This window comes from Tenebrio molitor, chromosome 5 (assembly GCF_963966145.1).
Source record: "Tenebrio molitor chromosome 5, icTenMoli1.1, whole genome shotgun sequence".
NCBI classification, from domain to species: domain Eukaryota; kingdom Metazoa; phylum Arthropoda; class Insecta; order Coleoptera; family Tenebrionidae; genus Tenebrio; species Tenebrio molitor.
The window spans coordinates 9,918,771-9,938,095 of NC_091050.1; the positions used below are offsets into that span (position 1 = coordinate 9,918,771).

Sequence of the window (19,325 nt, forward strand, 5' to 3'; positions counted from 1 at the left end):
AAAAATCTTTGTTTTTTTCTTTTTTTTAACATTAAAAATAGAATAACCAACGATTCCTATTTTCGAAGCAAATATCGAAGGCACCCTTTGCTGAAAACGAACATGTTCAATCATGTGCCTATTAAACATAAGCAAATTCATTCGTGTTCAAACGGCGGGAAATTCAACTTTACACTGTTCCAAATGGTTTACTTTTTTCGACGCTTACTCAGTCCAGGTTTTCATTTGAACGCATGATAGATCTGTTGACTATTTATTAGAAAAAGAAACACTATTTGTTTTAACGAGTGATGAATAAAACAAACATTTTGTGTTCTTTAATTCATAAAATTATCTCCTCGAATTACACTAGAACTGTTTTTCTTTAGATAATTTTCTATTTTAACAACTCGAGCATTGTTTGGTCTCGCGATTGTGTCGTGATAGTCTTTGTCGTCTCTCTAGACAAATACGCTTTCATTGAAAACAGAAACTTATTTGATAAAAAAGCTCTGGTGTGATCACACTCGACAGTTAATTTTAACTTTTTTACAAAAAATATTTCCAACCCTTTTAAATGTTTTCCAGGTGTAATATTTTGTTTCTTTTAGGTAATACATTTAAAAAAATTGTTAAGATGAAATATCTCTGTAGGAAATTCCTTTTAATTAATTTCCTGTAGATGATTTGCCTCAGATAATGATTATGAATCGATAACCGGATGTTTTTCAAGTTTACTACAAATGCATCAAAAATATTAAATTGGGCGTGACATTTTAAATTTCTTGACGTCTACATTAACGACCATAAAATAACTTGACTATATTGATTTGTTACAAATTAAAAACAAAATGAAATTGATGGCAAATATTACTGGATTAGAAAAATAACATAAAAATAAAACAAAAACGTGTATTAGACACAAAGCATATTTTAATAATAAATTTTTTGGATATTGTGTAAGTGCTGCATGCACAACATTTAAAAAAACATTTTAAAATTCAAAATTACACAATCAAAAATTAATATCTACAATATTTTTTATCACACTTGGTATAAATTTTTCTTGTTCCATACACCATTTTATTATTATCGCAGGTTATTTAAAACAATTAGACAATATTTTCTACTTTTTTAAATGTTTTTTTTTTATTTCACCTCAAAGTAGGCGTTGAAGAGTCGATTGTGAACGCACCACTCGTAAATCTGCAGAGTAAAAATACAAACAACGCAAAAAGTGAGGTTAGATTTAAACAGTTGATCCGTAATCTATAATCCATGGGGCGTTCACAATCGACTCTTCAATGCCTACTTTGAGGTGAAATTTAAAAAAACACACGACAAAATGCTACTATGCTAAAACCTGCCCTACTGACAAAGTTTTAACAGCAAAATACCCCAAAATTAAAAATTTCCAGTTCCGTAATAAAGGTCTATCACCAAGAGCTTTTAGTAGTCCTGCTGCACGGGGTTATAAAAATTACCGAATTTCAAGCATCAATTAAGTCACAATGGAAATCTTTGTACATTCTCCATTAAACCATTTTAAATTTAATTAATAGTAAATTCACCAAAAGAGACGTTTCAATTTTTCTACATAATACGATGGCGATTCCTTGCGGAGTAATTTCCAAGCCCAATTAAAACTAACCGGAAAAAATCGATACATCGGAACAAAGTATCGGTTAATCTCGGCCAAGAAATCCATTACACCAACCTAATTGATTTTGAAAGCTGGGGTCTTGCATCTGCACCCATGAGGTCATCCACAACCAAATTAGTTTCGCTTCTTAAGTTAACATTTTTTTCCGTTAATGATACTTTGTTAGGAATGTTAAAATTGTAGGATGATGCATGCGATTCCGCCTACACGTCCAGTACGCCGCGATCTGAGAGATTTGAAAAAATCAAGTTTGGCTTTGTTTCTCCGGTCGAATCCGTTCGGATACATCAATCACCGCCGGAAGATTTTCAATGAAAAAGTCTGACATTAATACCATCATTTACCCATTTACATAAATTACGGAGCTTAAACCATTTGTAATGAACAGTTGGAATTTGATAAATTTATTACGCCGACTATTCGACATCTTTCAGTTTTGACGGGTCATCCGGGGTCACGACATAAAGAATGAACAATTCGAGCCGGCGAGCACGACAACGTTATCTGGAGGCTTGGTCCTGTGCAGGATCGCGCCAGGATGTTTTAATTTCTCGAATTGTACCGTGGTACCGGTGGTGGGACGTGAGGAGTGTGTGGAACGGTCCGGAGATTATCGCCGCTTGATTGATTTCCCCGGGGCTGTGGAGCATTACTAATCATTTTTCGGTTGTCATTATGATCGGTCATAATCGGCGTAATTGCTTGTGTTCGGAATATTGTCGAAACTTAGGCGGAATAATTAGCCCGGGGCTCAAATATTTACTTCTAATTATATTTAGTCTCGTCGTAATCCCTCGAATCCACACAGGCAATTATAAAATAAATTATACTTAGAGGGGTTGTAATCTTACCTTGTAGACCTAACAGCGCGCCTGGAAATGTCGGAGTCCGCGTCTGATCAATTAGCCCGCCGTTGGTATTAAAAGGATGGTGATCGTCTAACATGGGGTAGTCGGAAGGTTCAGTCTTTGGGGTTACAGGGTCTCCGTGATCGCTCATCGCGGTGTCGCTGCTGTTGCTATCTTCGCCAGTCGATTGCGCTTGCAGCGACGAATCCGAATTGCCCTTCTGCAAAACATTAACGCTTTCAAGTTAACGCGACTGGAACAAATACTCTTTGACAAAGTGTTTAAGTAATGTCTACACTTGGATAATGCTCGGATCCAGCGCGGAAAAATTACTTCCATGATTCCACCCTCACCTGCCGCCTCCCCCACCACGTGGAGGGATTGCGAACGCACAAAGCCTCTAATTAAATCTAGTTTTTCTATTTCGGTGTCACAATAAGCATTTTGCTACACTAAAAACAAAGATCAATTTTATAGTTTCTAGTGATTTTTGATATGGGGTTGGTACTAAATGTCAGTGTTAAATATGGTGTCATTTGAATCTGAAGCCATGTTGTAGGATCAAAATAAACTATTGAGGGGGTCGATTATTATTGTAACAACATTTGGGAGACAATTTGAAATTTAATTTTCAATGAAATGACATTGCTTCATCAATACCAACCCAATTCCATTAAAGTAAAAGTCACTAGATAATTATTAAATTAATGAAGCCGAAATAGAAAAAATTGCATGTTACACTCGTTTCACAAGACATGTGTTTGTAAATAATTTTTTGAAACTCGTAATTCCACATGAAAAACGGTTTAATTAAAGAAAATTTGCAAATGTCATGTCAACTTTTCACATACTGTGGCAATTAGTCCGGAAGAAAATCCTGCATGAATGGTCGTATTTCCGTCGTGAAACTTTTTAATTTCATGCGGAATTGGGCGCCCACCGAAGCACCGAAACACTTTCAGGCTTTGAAGCCCCCGCTCATTACCGGCGCTTACCTCTTTAGTGAGTATCGTGGGTCCGCCTTCCAAGGCCTGGCCGAGGAGGGATTCCTGCATGTCGCCGTTGCCCCTGGAGGGACTTCTCCCCCTGTCGGGCGTGAACGTCCCTCGTTCCGTACTCCTGGACCTTTTGGCCGGGGGCGGCGATAAAGCGCCCTCGCGGAGAGCGTCCGATCGGTCCGTCGCCCACGGTAAAGATGAAGAATTCTAAAATGGAGAAAATATTTCATCATTTCACGAGACGTTTCCGTTGTTTCACCCTCGGAAGGGGCCGCGTGACCGGTGAAATGCGCCTTTTCTATTCACACTTGGTCTTGACGAGTGGAAAACGCCGCTAAGCGAAAATCAAGCACGCTTGCTCTGGGCAAAAAGTGGGCAAAATTCGTTATTCAATATCGATGCAAATCGATTTTCGGCTTACCGGGGGCGTTTACAGCTCAGCATGGTGATAATGGAGATCTACTGCAATAAATCAGTGGAAGATATCTCAAGGCAGTTGATTTTCACAACGGGTGATCATTTGAAAGTCATTTAAGATGTTCGTGGCACAATACCGTTAGCAACTTGTAATTCGGACAGGATGTAATACTACAGCACACAAATTATAACGAAGTCCGCAAATTCGGAACCCGAGGCTGACCTCGTGTTCGTTTTTCCAAAAATTTCTCCGAAAATATTTATTAGGTATTAGTAGTGGCAACAATCATATTCAGCAATTCTTCAAAATGATCCTAGTTTATGCAAATTGAGACCCAAAAAAAATTTGTACTAGTTGAGCAAATTCAAATCAACTGTTCTTAAACTTGACAATAATTCACAGAGATAAAAATCATAAAATCAATTGATTCGATCGAAAATCAAGGCTCCAGGAAACGAAAGTGACAGTAATCGCATTAATCTTGCCACAGAAAGTGTTGCCAAATTATACATATTTTGTCCAATCTACTGATTTTGTGATAACACCAAATTACTACATATTTTCCTCTTTCTATCTGATTCTGTCTTGCAGTTGGTCTTTGTCTTTCTTACTTTTTGATCTTCACATAATTTTAAAGTTTCCTGTCTTCTTATGACTACTGATTGTTTTTCCTTTTACTTTGTTTCTCATCAAATTTATTTTGTCCTTTTTTCAGAAGAATTTACTTCTAAAACTAATCTATTATTTGAAAACGCACTTGGACGTCCTTTTTGCAAAAGAATCTCTGGACACACTATAAAACCAAAGATGAGAGATTTCGCAAATGGTCTAAAGCTCTAAGCTCAGTTTAGTATTTTTTATTCTTGTAACTTTCTTTCCATCTCGTCTTGTTCTTCTTCAGGTTTTTTCAAATCACTACCATCTTTCGGAGGAGATGTAAAGCTGTCGGTCCTGGCTACTTACTAAGTAGTGGTCGTTAGGTCATGTTAGAGGCGCTTGCGAAACTTCTGGCATTTGGCCTTAGCCAAAAGGTATACGATTATTTTTTTAAATTCCTCTTTTTGCCTTTTTTTTATTCTTCTTTTTGCTTTGTGACTTTCTTTCCATCTCGTCTTGTTTTTTAGCTTATCTTTGTGACTATATTCTTCTTCTACTCCTGTTAAATAATGCATTCTTATATTCATTGAGTGTTAAGCAACGTTACTCATTACCCCGGCCGCGAATAAGGTTGCATTACTCGACAAATTGTGAGTATTGCATTTGCAAATAGTCAATTGAGATAGAGCGCAATATTCTTATGTCTTAATGATTTTAAATATTCGAGTGTTTTTATAAAAAAAAAAAAAATACGTCGAGCAATTACTTCATTCTACTCGCGTGTAATGGTTATTATTACCCACTCGGATGATTATTGATTGGCCTACGGCGGCGCGTTCCGCACACGTCATTCTCATGAGTAATACATTACATTACATTACACATTCTGCATATCGACATATCTTTTCCTTACATAATTCGATTTATTCTTTTTCATTTCTTTCTCGCTTTTTTTAGTGTGCCTTCTGTTTGTTGCATTCTTTTCATAGTTCTTTCTTTGTGTATGATTTTTTTCTCCCGATCTCATTGTCCACATACAATTATTTATACACTGCTACATTTTTTAAGATCGTAATCGTGTCCTTTCGATCTATCGGAAGGTCAAACAAGCCAATTCAGAAGCTGCCGGAGTCCACATTTCATGCGGCAGCAAACACATAAATACCTTCCCAAAAAGAACAATTTTTTAAAAGCACATAACTCTCCGGCCAAAATTCATTAATTTTTGAATTAACATTAATACCGTCCGTGAAATCTAGGAACTAGACTCAATGCTGGCCGCAATCCGTAATAAATAAAATAATTATACCTTCAGTGGGATTTTTATTAACGAGCGCAAGTGATTTATGACTCGAGCAATATTGATTTTTATTTCGGACCTAATTAGCATAAATTAAGGTAAGAGAAGTTGTTTTAGCAATTTCGAAGCAACTACTGTTTTTTCTGACGCGAATTCCACAGGACTGGAGTCCGCTCCTGTCGCTTTTTTCAAAAACTGACGTCACAGTCGCGATCGCGCCGTTTTCATGAATGAAATTTGAATAATGAATGCGTACAAACGCACCGAGTGGATGTTGGAAATGAGGTCTTGCGTGTATAGTATTTTACCATGAATAATGAGTGCAATTCGGTACAAGACGTCTCTCATTTTCCTAGTAAACAAATACATATTTCATGCAACGGGCACAGTAAACACATAGTCAATAAACTCGGCGTCTGGGTGAGTTTGAGGACAAGATTAAAAAATCGTCCCGAAGACGAAGGCTTGCATTAATTTATCGCGCCGAATTCGCTGTTCTAGCTGCATTCCGTTTGCACACTCGAACAGGTCTAACTGCACCGAAGAGTCGATCGCTTTTCGCTAAATCTTTGTTCCAGAGACCTCATTATGCAGCTGAGGCACAACATCCACCTGCCTCGAGATTCTGCTCGCCAGATAAATGCCACCAAGATAGGATTTGCAAAAGTCTTGCTGGATTTCATTACCGAGACAAATTTATTTATCTGGAATTGATCATCCGCGTTTAGCATTTCTGCGATTTGACCTTTTCTCCAGATTTGTGACACTCTTGACTTACTGTTATTATTACCGGGCGTCATTGAATCGCCGATCATTGTTTATAAATCTCCCAATCGTGGTTACGTCGCCGCTTATCGCAAATCATTGCATTAGAAATTTAATCGACGGCCAGATTGACTTTTAAGGAAGTCGCTTATCGGTAGGAAATAAGTGGTAATTAGCATGTGCACGAAATCGTTATAATTACCGACAAACTGCTAAGCCGGGGCTACACCGACGCCGGGACTGATCGTTTCTCGGCGCTGCTACTTTTTTCGCCACAGACGGATTTGAACTTTTCGATTTGTTAATTAACAGATGAGGATTCGCGGCTCGATGAGGTACCAAGTTTGATTGTTGCATGGACTTGATATTTCCCATTTTTAATAAAAGTCGTTAAAAGTTATTACAATAATTTACATAACTAATTTTCGGTGAAAAAATGCAAAACACGTTAAATTAACATATCGTTGTCGTAAACACCATACAGCGGACTTTGCATGGTGTTGGTGTAAAAAAAGATATTTGTAATTTCGTAATATGTACATGTTTTTTGAACGGCTTTAATGGATTATTTCCGCTGAAATTTCAGTTTCTCGTTTACAAAGAATGTTGGTTGAATCAATGCGAATCGATTGGTGAATGATCTGCCTGGCCCGCTGGATCGGTGTGGTCAATTATAAATATCAGTATTTTTAGACTATTTTTCATCGTTAAATAAATTACACCGAAAAAGATCATTTGCGATAAAACAGGTTTGAAATTTTTTCTGCGTAAAACTAGTCGGTTAGAAACGAACCAAAACCGCAAATGACCAATTGGTTCGCTATTCCGCAACCAAGAATACATCAATTTTGAAGTTGGAATTTTTCGGCGTCGATGTTCGCCGACATAACCCAGATCTATTGTCGAAGTATTACAAATTTTTTGTAATTATCCTTGAAGTAACATTATGCAAGACGTCAACAATTACGCAACTGACTTAATTATTGGTTTTATTCTTTACCTGCAGACTAATAAACACGCGGTATTTTAAAATTTATGATTGACGTTAATTTCGGTTTCTTATTGTGTCAGCTGGCTGAGAAAATTTCCAAAACCGAATTTCAGACGCACATTTCGGCAAATTCATCATATTTTCAGTTTTCGAGATAAAATAGGCGTCCTCGCCGGTCCCGCGGTGCCAATTCATCAACTATGGCTCCTACGGAGATCGTTTTTCCCCAAACTTGGGGAAACTTCCCCGGAATCTTAATTGGAGTCAAAATGTGACAACAAATTTTTTAGGAGTCAAGAGTGGCGATTTCGGAGTGTCTGAAGGAGTCATGTCAGGTATCGACAGCTGTTTCCAATATGAGCAAGTGAATTTTGAAACGTGATTAGATTAATTCGAAATTAAAACAATTTTGTTGGTGGTAATTAGTCAAATTAGAAACTAGGATGAGTGTTAGGTTTCTCTAATTAAATTACTTAATCGAATAAGTAAGTGGGCGGTGATATAATTGGGCTCGTTTTTCGAAACGTTGCAATTAAAAAGGTGAATTTGAGCTTTTCCCGCACGTGACAAATTACCTAAAGTCACTTACGTATTAACCGAATTTAATTAAATTACGTGAGGGATAAGACGCCCTAACATAGTTATTAGGGTACATACATTAGTTAGTAGGTAATTAAAACTTTAGTCGGTAGTTTGGATAGGTGTGCGTCGAGATGAGCCAAAACGGCCGCGTTTTTTGGGGGGCGAGAAGTTGGTTTAAAAATGGTTAACTAGTTTAATTGGAGTAGAAAATAGCTAAAACAAAACACAAGGTTACTTAGGAGAATAATCGAGCTGCTTCGATAGCATGTTGAGCGGGTTTAATTGGTGCCAAAATTTATTACAACTTAGCCAAATAACAATTTAGACGTATTAACATATAAAATAATATAAAATCCAAGGTTGTATGATCAAGTTTCGGTAAATAATATGCAAGACATTGAACACAACAGACGTCGTATTGTGTCGTAAGTTCCTAATTGCCCCCGGACAGCCGTCGATTAATGCATTTATTTTTTGGAGGGACTTTATCTAATTCGCGCCTCGATGCGCGTGATAATAGCGTCGTCTACTCACAGGTGAGATCTTTTGCTCTGGAGCAGTCAGTCTTTGTCCTGCAGTACCAGCTGGTACGTCGGCTAATCCCCTCACTTGTAACATTTGTGCAGTCTTTAAAAAATCCGTTAGTTGTTCTTGTCCTATGTGAACTTCCCCGTTGTACATAAACCTGGAAATGAAAAGAATGTTGAAATTTTAATCGCATCGCTTCCAACAAGTTAAAGTATCGTTTACGCTCGGCGTGTTTCGTTTTTGAACACTAAACAAGTTATCTGGAAATATGAAAGCTGTCACGAGATGCTGGAAATATATCACCCAAATGACACCTGCACTGGAAAGATTCGAATCTCTATTTTGCCCGGCTTCTTCGGAGGCTGAATGCGCCCAAAGACCTGATTGGCATTACAAGAGCTTTTTCACCGGAACGCTGAAGTCGTGTCTTTAGTACAGCAAGAAACAATCAATGTAAACCGTACAATTACTTTGATAATCAACCTAGCTTATTGTGTTAAAGTTTCAGTCGAGATTGCAACGATTTAAGAAAAACAAGAATTTTTGCCTTCTGTCATTTTTTCAACTATTTGGGGTTGAAATGATCACAAAACATACCGACAGATCTTATAATATGAATAGGGTATAAAAACAGAGATTAATAACATTTCCGTGCAGGTGTTCACTGTGACAGCAGCCATACATATCATCTTTTTTGAACAGTGATTATTTTTTTATGAATGCAGCTTTTCATTTTGGTTAAAAAAAACTGACTTTTTAATTATGTACATATTTACATTTTGGTACAAAACAAACACGGAAATAATATTTGACCTACTGAAATTACATTTTTTTGGTTCATTAATGAACGATTTAAAGCGATCAACAAGGTACACATATCGGGTGTCTAAATAAAAATTTTCATCAATATGACAAACCGTTACATATCTGATATCTGGCATAGTATCGGGTGTTCATTTAAATCTATCGTCAAAGCTGGCCTTGAAGAGTCGATTGTGAACGCACCACGCGTCAGTCTGCAGAGTAAAAACCCAAACAACGCAAAAAGTGAGGTTAGATTAACATTAACATTAAACAGCTGATCTGCGACCCGTGGTGCGTTCAGAATACACACTTCAACGCCTACTTTTGAAGATAAAAAAAACACACATGACAAACCATTACATTACATATCGAACGTTTACTTGTTTTTACTAAAAATAGAACTTTTTTTCTGAAACGTGATTTTTTTAATATTAATTAACAAGTTCTCGTAATCAACTTTGTTATGAATTTAAGTCCTTGGTTGAATATTCTGATCTATTAATAATGTTTTTTTCAAAATTTGTCACATGATTTCAAAAGTAGAAATCACAATAAATGTATTTCTAAAAGTGTTAAAAATATTGACGATTCAATATTGTGTCCAGAATCATTAAAAACAAGATTGGAATGGTTTGAAAGTCATCGCCCCAGCTAGCAAATCAAGATTTTTCTTGCATTCTCTTTAAATGACACAGGAGACGTAAGTAGAGAGCGTTCAAAAAATTGTGGTCAAGTGGCCTGGTTTTTGCTACAGTTTCCATTAACTTATGGCGTAGCTTCATTAGCTATCACAGCATAGATGTCAAACGTCATTTATTCAGTGGACAAGCAGTGATATGAATTAGTCCTTTTGCACAGAGTTCTTTTTAGAATTAACCAACGAGAGTTTTCCAGTGCCACATTATAGTTCTAACATGGGTGGTAAAGTGAGTTTACGGAATCTGTCAAAGTATCCGAAGTAAAAAGACAACCTGTGTTCACAAGAGAGAAAACCACGACCGCTTGACTACAAATTTTTTCGAACGATCGTTACTTTTTGTGAATTTCTCGTTTCTTAAATAATCCGATCTATCCTTGGAGCTTTAAAATACACTGATATATTTTTTGTTTCTATATTTTGCTTCGCAGATCTATCGTAGTCATTATGTAGGTCATTGACAGAAGATTTTTTTGTTCCTTTCAAACTAAACATCAAAATAGTTCGTCGTACAAAACAATGAACAAAAATGCTCAATCGATGAACAATAATTGAAGTCGTGATGGGATAAATAGGTAAAAATGAGTCACCCTGTATAGATGATGATATTTATTCCTGTAGCTTATGAGTGCGTACATACCCCGCCCCTCCAGCTTATAAATATAACGTATCGCCGGCGATTCAGAAGTTTTCGTGAAAATGCCAATATTTAAAAATAGAAACGACAATAACAGAACCATTAAGTTTCCCCGAGTTTGATCCCTAGCACCGGTCCGGTCGCCGTCCTTACCTTAACAGACTTTCCATGTCTTTCTGCTGTACGTCCCTGAGGATGACGATGGGATGCTGGCAGGGATTCGCTTTGAGCAACCTCCTAAAGTAGGGACTACACGCCGACAGCACAACTTTGTGCGCCGTGAACGAACATCCATCACAGGCCAGCGTCACGTCGACGAAGTCTTCCTCATCCCTCAAGTGTCGAAACGACGACAGGATCGACGAGTGGAAGTCATTCCAACGCAGCGAGTACTGCTGCTCGGGGGAGGTGTCGCCCCCCATCGGGCAAAGGGAAGGTGCAATCTCTACGCCAATGATTAAGCCGTTTTAACTACGCCACTGGATAGTCGCCGCGCTGACCGACGGTCCTGAGCTTTCTTGCTATCTCTCCAGGAACATTGACTGAGATTGAAGGTTGCTTGGCGTCACACCAGTTATTCTTACAATAGTGAGATCGTTGAGACGTTATACGCTGAGATTTATTGGTTTATCTATCGCGTCTTCATCGTTTCGCTTTCTTAATTCTATTTACTGAAATTCGAAAAAAACATTATTACGCAAGAGTCGCACGAGAGACGGTGTGTTTGTTAAGCAACTATTATTTCAGGTAGATTCCGGCGACATTTTTTTTTATGTCGGAACTGATAATCGTCACCTTGGACCGCAAAAGTGACACTTCCGATTCGAAACTAATTAATAAATTTACATAATCGGCTGGGAGAAGAAAGTTGTACCGATTTTTGTAAAGAAAGATTTTTTCCGCTGGCACCAGTGGCGGGGTTCGACGCACAACAACAAATCACAAAGCGAACCGCGCAAACAAAGAAATATGAGCCATTAGAATCGAAATAAAGCAAAGTCGGGCCGCTTTTAAAGATTCGGAGCATTCCTAAAATCATTATGTTTTAGTACCATTTTTTCCAAGAAACCAGAACTGCATCGAATTATTTTGCCGTAAACATATACGTCCCGCGCCCATTGTTGTTTATTAACGAAGAGATTTCCAGAATTGGCGGCATTGTCATCGAAAATTAATTTTTCCGCTTCCCCGGAAGGAGTTGCGAGAAGAGCGCCACTGATGTTATTTGCCCGAGAGGACTCGCCGATAATTCCAAGCAACTACGTAAAAGACACACCTATTTACATAACAATTTGCTATTAAATGGAATGATTTAAATAAATTCTTTTTTAATTAGCAACAAATAAAGAATTTTAATTTACAAATCGCAATTTTAATGAGACAAAATCTCGAGGACCTCAATTAAAATCGATCACTTTTTATCGTGACGCAACGCCCGTAAAACTGTTTTCTCCTAAATAGTAAATACGTCTCTAAATGTAAATACTCCACGACAAATTTAATTTAGTTCGGATTTGTTTATATTTTCTGCAAAGTAAATGTTTGAGCTGAAAACGGGCAGACGCCTGAAGAAACGTCCGACCTGAAAACATCGCGACTTCAGGACATTTTTACTAGAAGCCTAATAGACACTTCTTCACTAGGAATAATCAAATAGAACGGAAAGTGCCGCAATTGACAAGACATTTTTATTGCGATTTAATTGGACCCATGACGGTATCCTTTCAAATTGGTTTCACAAAATAAAAAACAAAAATGTGAGGAGTTGCGCCAACGTCTCTTAATTAGTTTAATTGATCGCAAACGATTTTTTAGATCTAGGTAAGTGTGTACCTGAAATCGCACAATTTCCTTTCGTTACCGACACCTGAAACGTGGTCCTTGTGCATGTAAAGGAAGTCTGCTCACTTTTATGCAAATTCGGAGATAACTCCACTAATAATTACTCGGGATTAATTCGAGTAGACGAATTTTTGGAGTCGATGTTCTGCTCCGTTGCTTTATGTTCTTGACATTGACATTTAATTATTGAAGCATTTAGTTTACGCCACACCTATTCACAAATCGCCAAAAAAATGACGTCTGGTTTTTTCTTTTAATCGCAATGACCTAACTCAACCCACTCGCTCTTTCAGAATTCGCCAATTTTCCAGCGAAAGGCATTAAACATTTCGAATGGAAGTGGCAGCGCAATTATATGTAATATATTTTGATTATTACTCTAATTATTCTTAATTACGGTCCGCAATTAGGGATAATGGCAACATTTTTACATTGTTTAGTAATGCACATTTTTCCGTAATTTGGCAACAGGACACGTTTCGGAGCTTATTAAATTATTTTAAACAATTACGCATTGAATATAATTACGAATTTATCGTGTGGAAATATCATTATGATTATTACCGAAGTAATATTTTAATTTACTTTTACGCGCCACAAAACAAATATTTTAATTACCATTGTGTTCATTACAGTTTAGGCACTTAATTGCTGGATAATAACTCGTAAAAACTAACAATACACCTCCAGAAAACGACTGCATTTTAATGTTGCTACCCACAAAAAGCTAATTAAAAAATGAACAAGTAAAACTAATAATGCGCTCGTTAAAACTAAAACAGTCGCGATACGGTAATATCGACGAAAATGTTGTGATTTTGTGAAACCATATCCGCTGATTCGAAAATAAAATACAAAAACCGCAGTAATGATACCATGTTTTGCACGGACCAGCTGTGATAGGTCGAATTCTGGTATGAATGGTTTGTTAGAGATAATTATGATTTAAAGTGGTCCCCATTTTTCTTCATCAAGATCACATCTGAGATTTGTACGAGAAAAATAAAACAAATTATTTTGACAGATGGGTTCAAAATAAAAATACACGTGACAGTGGCAAGATCGAGTCACATTTTATAATTATAAATTGTTAAAATTCACAATACCTGGAGGCCAAACAAATTATGATTCTGACGAAAGGTGGCATTGATCGGACTCATATTTCACAGGTGATAGATCACGTGCACGGCGATCGTAAAAAACACAAACAATTTCCATATTTCATGTGAAGAAACACTGAAGAATTTTTTTTTCCAAAACTTGAACATCCTTTCTTTGGAGATTTGTTCTCCTTTTAATCCCCTCGTACTGAGGGACAAAGCCCACCCTGCAAGGCTGGACTTTCGCTTTCTTCCCAAATCTGCCAAGGGCTTTTGTTACAACGGAAACAAGTCCGCAAGTGCAAAACCGCACGCACATGCGGTTTTACTCGCATCGAAGTACATATCAAATCGAGGCGGCTTGAAATTTTTGTGGCGCCGTAATCAGTTTTGAAATTGTGAGAAATCGTGCAGGATGGAGCTGGGTCTGATGGGACCGCATCACTCCTACCAGTACCAATTTTAGATCCGAAATGGCAACGCACTCTTTATTTCCCGACGCGATTGTGAAACAGCAATTAAGAATTATCATTTTGGACGAAAATCGGAAAGAATTCGATGTTCTGGAGATACCGAAGTGCGCATTAGGGATTCTTCGGGGACACGTCAATTTGCTTAAAGTCTCTTGTAAGCGCTTCCAGCATCAGGGGGCGCTGATTCAACAGTTTCTGATCATGATCCCGTAATCGTGGTAATAAGTATAGAAAAATGTGGAGCGGCATTCTTTTTTTACACCAAATTATTATTTCCTTGTAAATTTATGTAACGAGATTTGGCGTTTTGAAATTGTTGCTATTGACAGTTCTAGTCCATCAGATTGACACGGTTATTGATGGAGGTGAAGAACAGAAGTTAATAGATTCGGCACCTGTCATCGACACGTTGGTTCGCGTTTTCGGTGAAAATTCGCCCAAAATATGAGAACAGATTTTGAAATCCATTTAAATTCCATTCGAATTCTACAGCTACCGCTTTTGACAAAACAGATCCAACGCGCTTGGGATTCTTCAGGTCCGAGATTTTGACATAGCTTGGCCTACGATATTTTAAGTCGAAATCTGGGTGCTCGTGCAATAAAACCATTACAAGCGCTTAAAATGTAGATGATGATATTCGCACAAAACCGGCAGGAGAATTTGATAAAATCAGCATAAAAATGTCGGATATCGGGCGATCATTAGGGCAACCGAATTGCGACGAAAAAACTTGATTTGCAGCTTTAATAAAAGTCACAAGTTTCGGCCACTTATTTATTGGCAATCCGAAAAATCTAAAAAATAATTTATGTGCGGAATGAAAACTTGTAGAAAATCGAGCTGCTGCTCTCATAACACGTGGTCATTAAACTTTGGATCAGAGAAAATCTGCATTTCTATCGCGATAAAGATGTCGAGAGGCCGAATTGAGAAATAAGCGAGCGAAAAAAATGTTTGCGATTAATTGACGGTAGTTTACGTAAAGCTTGGCCGAAAGCTCGACTTTCGATTACAAATAAATGCACGTGTATTAATAATACAGTTTCGAGCGGCACTCATGCCAAGATATTTAAAAATATTTCACATAGTTAATGCGTGTAATAATGTCACAACAACTGGTACCAACATGAATCGTGCGTAATAATTGCCTGAAAAAACAACGTCGCACGAGTATTTTTGTACCGGCGTTAGAATCTAAGATTCTTCAGGTCACCAAGAGCGAGCTGTGTTATTATTCGTCGTTATTGGCCAGGTGTAGCTCCAGCTCTTCGAATTTATATTTCTAGTCGAATTTGGGACAGCTGCGTTTTTTGCCGGTCATTTTTGCCATTGATTTTATCGTCAGGCAAAGTTCGAGGTTAGGTGCTTTTTTGCCGTAAGCTCAGCGTAATTAATAAATGAAGTAGAAAAGGTCAAAAGGTGTAGTAGGGCTTTTTGGGCGAGCGAAAGCTCGCCAAGGTCGTTTGGGCACCGCAAATGGGCGCTCTCGAGCCTATTTTTAGCCGGAAGAAGAAAGCTGCGGTGCACTGGGACGAACTCCTCAAGAAGTTATGTAGATGGCGCCACGAAATTATCTTCGGCTAATGAATTGTTTCAACATTGTCGGGGGCCGGATTAATTGTTTAATTAATTTGAGCCGGATGTATTTCAACAATTGGGCCGATTAGGGCCGGTGATTTGTCAAATCTGGTTAGGCGGCGGCGACGGGAGCGGGTTTCAGACATCCGAATTCAGGTACATGTGCGAATTGCAATAATAAATTATGATGTGAAATAACGTTTAAAAATAGAAAGCGGCGCGAGATGAGCACCGACGACAATTATTTCGCCGCCCACCGGGAGGGAATTTAGTTGGATGTTAATTGTTTTCGATAAACGAGTCGTTTTGTAAAAGCGAGAATGGAAATGGAGGTTTAATATGGAGAGCGTGTAAGTTTCCGAAAGATCGGGCGGTCGTTTATGACTTGACGCAATTAAACGGCCAAGGTCCGTCTAATTAGAAAAAAATTCGAAATGGTCAATTAACGCTAATTATTCAGTGGAACAATTAGAGGAAAATAGTGCGGCGTGCGTGCATAGACGTGTGGGGGCAGGAAGGTGAAGAAGACGAGAGGAAAGCGCGAAAGCTCGGCGCTCATAGCGGAAGCGTTAAAATAAATAAAATCAATACAGCACTAAAAATTAGTAAGTGGACAATGGCGCAATGGCAAAAAATTCGGGATATGCGCAAAAATAGAAAAACCGGCGAGTTAAAAACTACGTTCGTGCGCAACACAGAAGTACAAGAAAAAAGTCCATTTCTGATTGGTTCCCAATAATTGCAAAATCAATACGCAGTTTAATGCAATTTAATTGATCAAACATTGACGAATTACTCTTGGAGCGAAACGGAATTCTAAAAGCGTCCACGATACGGGGGCTCCCACCCCCACCCCTCTCCTGTCCTGTCAATCTCCTTTACATGCATCTACTTACGATTTTTTAGCGTTTTCGCCGGCACCCTCACTAATTTAGCCCTACAGTGGCGCACACACCGCCTCCCTCACTATCAAAACCAACTATGTATTCCACCCCCGGGTCCGCAACACACACTTCCATAAAAAAAACTAAAAACGAAATAAATAAACAAACGAACCCCTCGGCTCGGCCCGATTCGCCAAAAATCCCTCCACACTTGCGACAATTTGTGCAAATTGGCGCGGTTTGAAAATTTAAATTGATTGGTTTAAGACTCACGGTTTCGGTGGCGTTTCAAATTTTAGCGGCTACTGTCTGCTCTTCTAAAACGATCGGCGAAAAATCAGAACACTGCACTACTGTAGGACGATCCACATTTCCGAATTCGATGGGGAGAAAAATGACGATGAGGAAAAAAATCGCGACACACTGCACTGGAAAAAAATTCAAAATTGCAACAACAATGCACAACAACAGCCAACAATGTAGTGCAATCTAGGCAGCGGTTGCAATTGTTGAAACAATCGCGATCGGTCCACAGCCGCCTGCTTACTTAGTGCGTGCAGAACACTTGCGCGTCGACCTGCCGCGTTTACCGCCTACCACGATTTGAGCAGTACTTGCTCTCGGTGGCACTTAGCCTGCCATCATGGCTGCTACACTCAGATCAGAAAAACCGGCCATGTCCGTACGTCCGCCCGACTTACACTGCAACATTGCATTCTTCTCTTCTGTTCGCATTCGCACCTAGCCCGCCCTCCCTCCGGATGGTCCGTTTTCGGTGCGATTTTTGCGGTTTAACCGACGTTAATTAGGGCGCAGCGCCCCCGGATTCGCGATGCCGTCTGGATTTTACGGAGTCGACACTCCGGTGGGGAATTGACCGATGATTTTTTTTACAAATTGCTCAACTATGACAAAGACGAATTTTTATTATTTACATTTGGAATGCGCTCGTACGCGCGCTTAAAGTATTTTTTTATCGGAAACTTGGAAATGTTCTTGCTTTGATAAAATAACAAATAACACAGTTGTTGTTATTGTTCAAACGACGTTACTACCTCCTGGATTATTACTTCTTTTTTCGCTCTTTTTTCTTTCAATGTCGCCCTAAAAAAATTATTATCATAATTTAATACTTAAATAAGTTAACTGATAATAAGACTGTTAAGGCGCAACTCTCGAGGATATAATTACGACGAAAAATCAGATAATTAGAAAGACGTTGAATTTTGTTTTAACGATGTTATTTTTAAGTTTTAGTAAAAAACTTTAACGTGAAAATAAAATTGAAGAAATTAAAAAAAAAATCCAAATACTTAAAATGAAACAACAAGATTTGTTTTTCCAAGTAAAAATTTAATTGTGTGTTGATTTTAATAAGCTAAAATAAAAATAGCAGTTAAAGTGAACAGTAGAAAAGTAGAAAAACTGTGGGATAAAAAATATAGTAAAGGAGAATACTTAAGAAACAATTTGAATTTGTCGTAATAATTTACTAATAAAATAAAATCGATAGGTTAAATTTCCTCTCATTTATTTTTATATTGTTATCTGAGTGAGCTTCCGAATTAAAAATATAAAGAATTGTTTTTCTTCTCCTAAAAAAAAATCTGTTAAAAAATATCTTCTGTTTATTAAGGTGTTCAGTTGCTTTCTACGAATTTTAAATTTATTCTCAGTACATATTACCGGTTTACTGAAATTTAAACTTTGAAATATTCTTCGGTGGTTATAATAAAAGTAAATAAACACAAACAGAACCGGGTTTGAATTTTTTTGCCGCCCCGGAAAAATCTTTTTGCATTTCGTCTTTCCTTGGTAATATAAAAATATAAAACGAAATCAGCGACAAACAACATTAGGTAGGTAGCTAATTCGCTTGTTGAATATTTTACGTTGTTTTTATTTATTAGTTACTAATACAACAAATTGGATATGACAGGTGATTTCGATTCTTAGTGTCTTTTTATTGCATCAATGTACAAAAAAAAAAATCAAATTCTTGTCAACATTTTTGTTTTCATCGTGCCAAATAATACTGTTGGTTTAATTTGTTCGAAGGATCAAAAAATCAATTGGTTTTGAATTTAATTTTGCTTCATTTGCCTTACACAAGGTTTTTACTAGAAATTTTATATAAGTATGTGGTATTTAACGCAGGTAGCTAGGGATGGTATCGAATGGTTACCACCCCAAGTGGGTGGCCGTCTTACAAGGTGAAAAAAATACGTTTTTGCCACTTTTACCAATGCAAAAATGTACCTAATCCTTATTTTTAAAGGCGACGTTGTTAAAGTATCCAGAAAATATTTTTTCATGTAAAATGATTTTTCTAGCATCAAAGTTCTTCATTTCACCTACTCAGAGGCATCTTCCTCTCGTAAGATTTTTTTGATAGCATTTTAAATTAAATATTAAATACAATCATCTTTTAAACAATTCTTATTTCATTCAGGAAAAAAAAATTAAATGAAAAAATTCGTCTAAAGGTTAATTTGACCTTAAAAATTTACAAGAAAATACATATAAGTATTTTTTATTTTATACATGCATCACAAAATGTAAAATAAAATGCATTCACGTTGTTTTGGCATAATGGGAGGCCATGGAAATGTTGCATTTAATTTGGTAGTAAAGCTGT

At 37.5% G+C, this 19,325-nt stretch overlaps 1 protein-coding gene across 6 annotated transcripts in view; it reads right to left on the reverse strand.

Moving 5' to 3' along the window:
* Positions 1 to 19,325, reverse strand: part of LOC138131188 (protein abrupt-like) — a 39,190-nt gene that overhangs the window by 17,226 nt on the left and 2,639 nt on the right. For 2 of the 6 annotated variants that reach the window (XM_069048043.1, XM_069048038.1), the window contains exons 1-5: positions 16,961 to 17,395; positions 10,961 to 11,478; positions 8,676 to 8,826; positions 3,486 to 3,695; positions 2,494 to 2,710 (exon numbers count right to left, since the gene is read on the reverse strand). In XM_069048043.1, coding sequence (XP_068904144.1) covers positions 2,494 to 2,710; positions 3,486 to 3,695; positions 8,676 to 8,826; positions 10,961 to 11,229 — 847 coding nt within the window. In that variant the 5' untranslated portion in view covers positions 11,230 to 11,478; positions 16,961 to 17,395. Of the gene's footprint in view, positions 1 to 2,493; positions 2,711 to 3,485; positions 3,696 to 8,675; positions 8,827 to 10,960; positions 11,479 to 16,699; positions 16,885 to 16,960; positions 17,396 to 19,325 lie in introns of those variants that run through there. The other 4 variants (XM_069048039.1, XM_069048040.1, XM_069048041.1 and 1 more) reach the window with 4 other exon arrangements.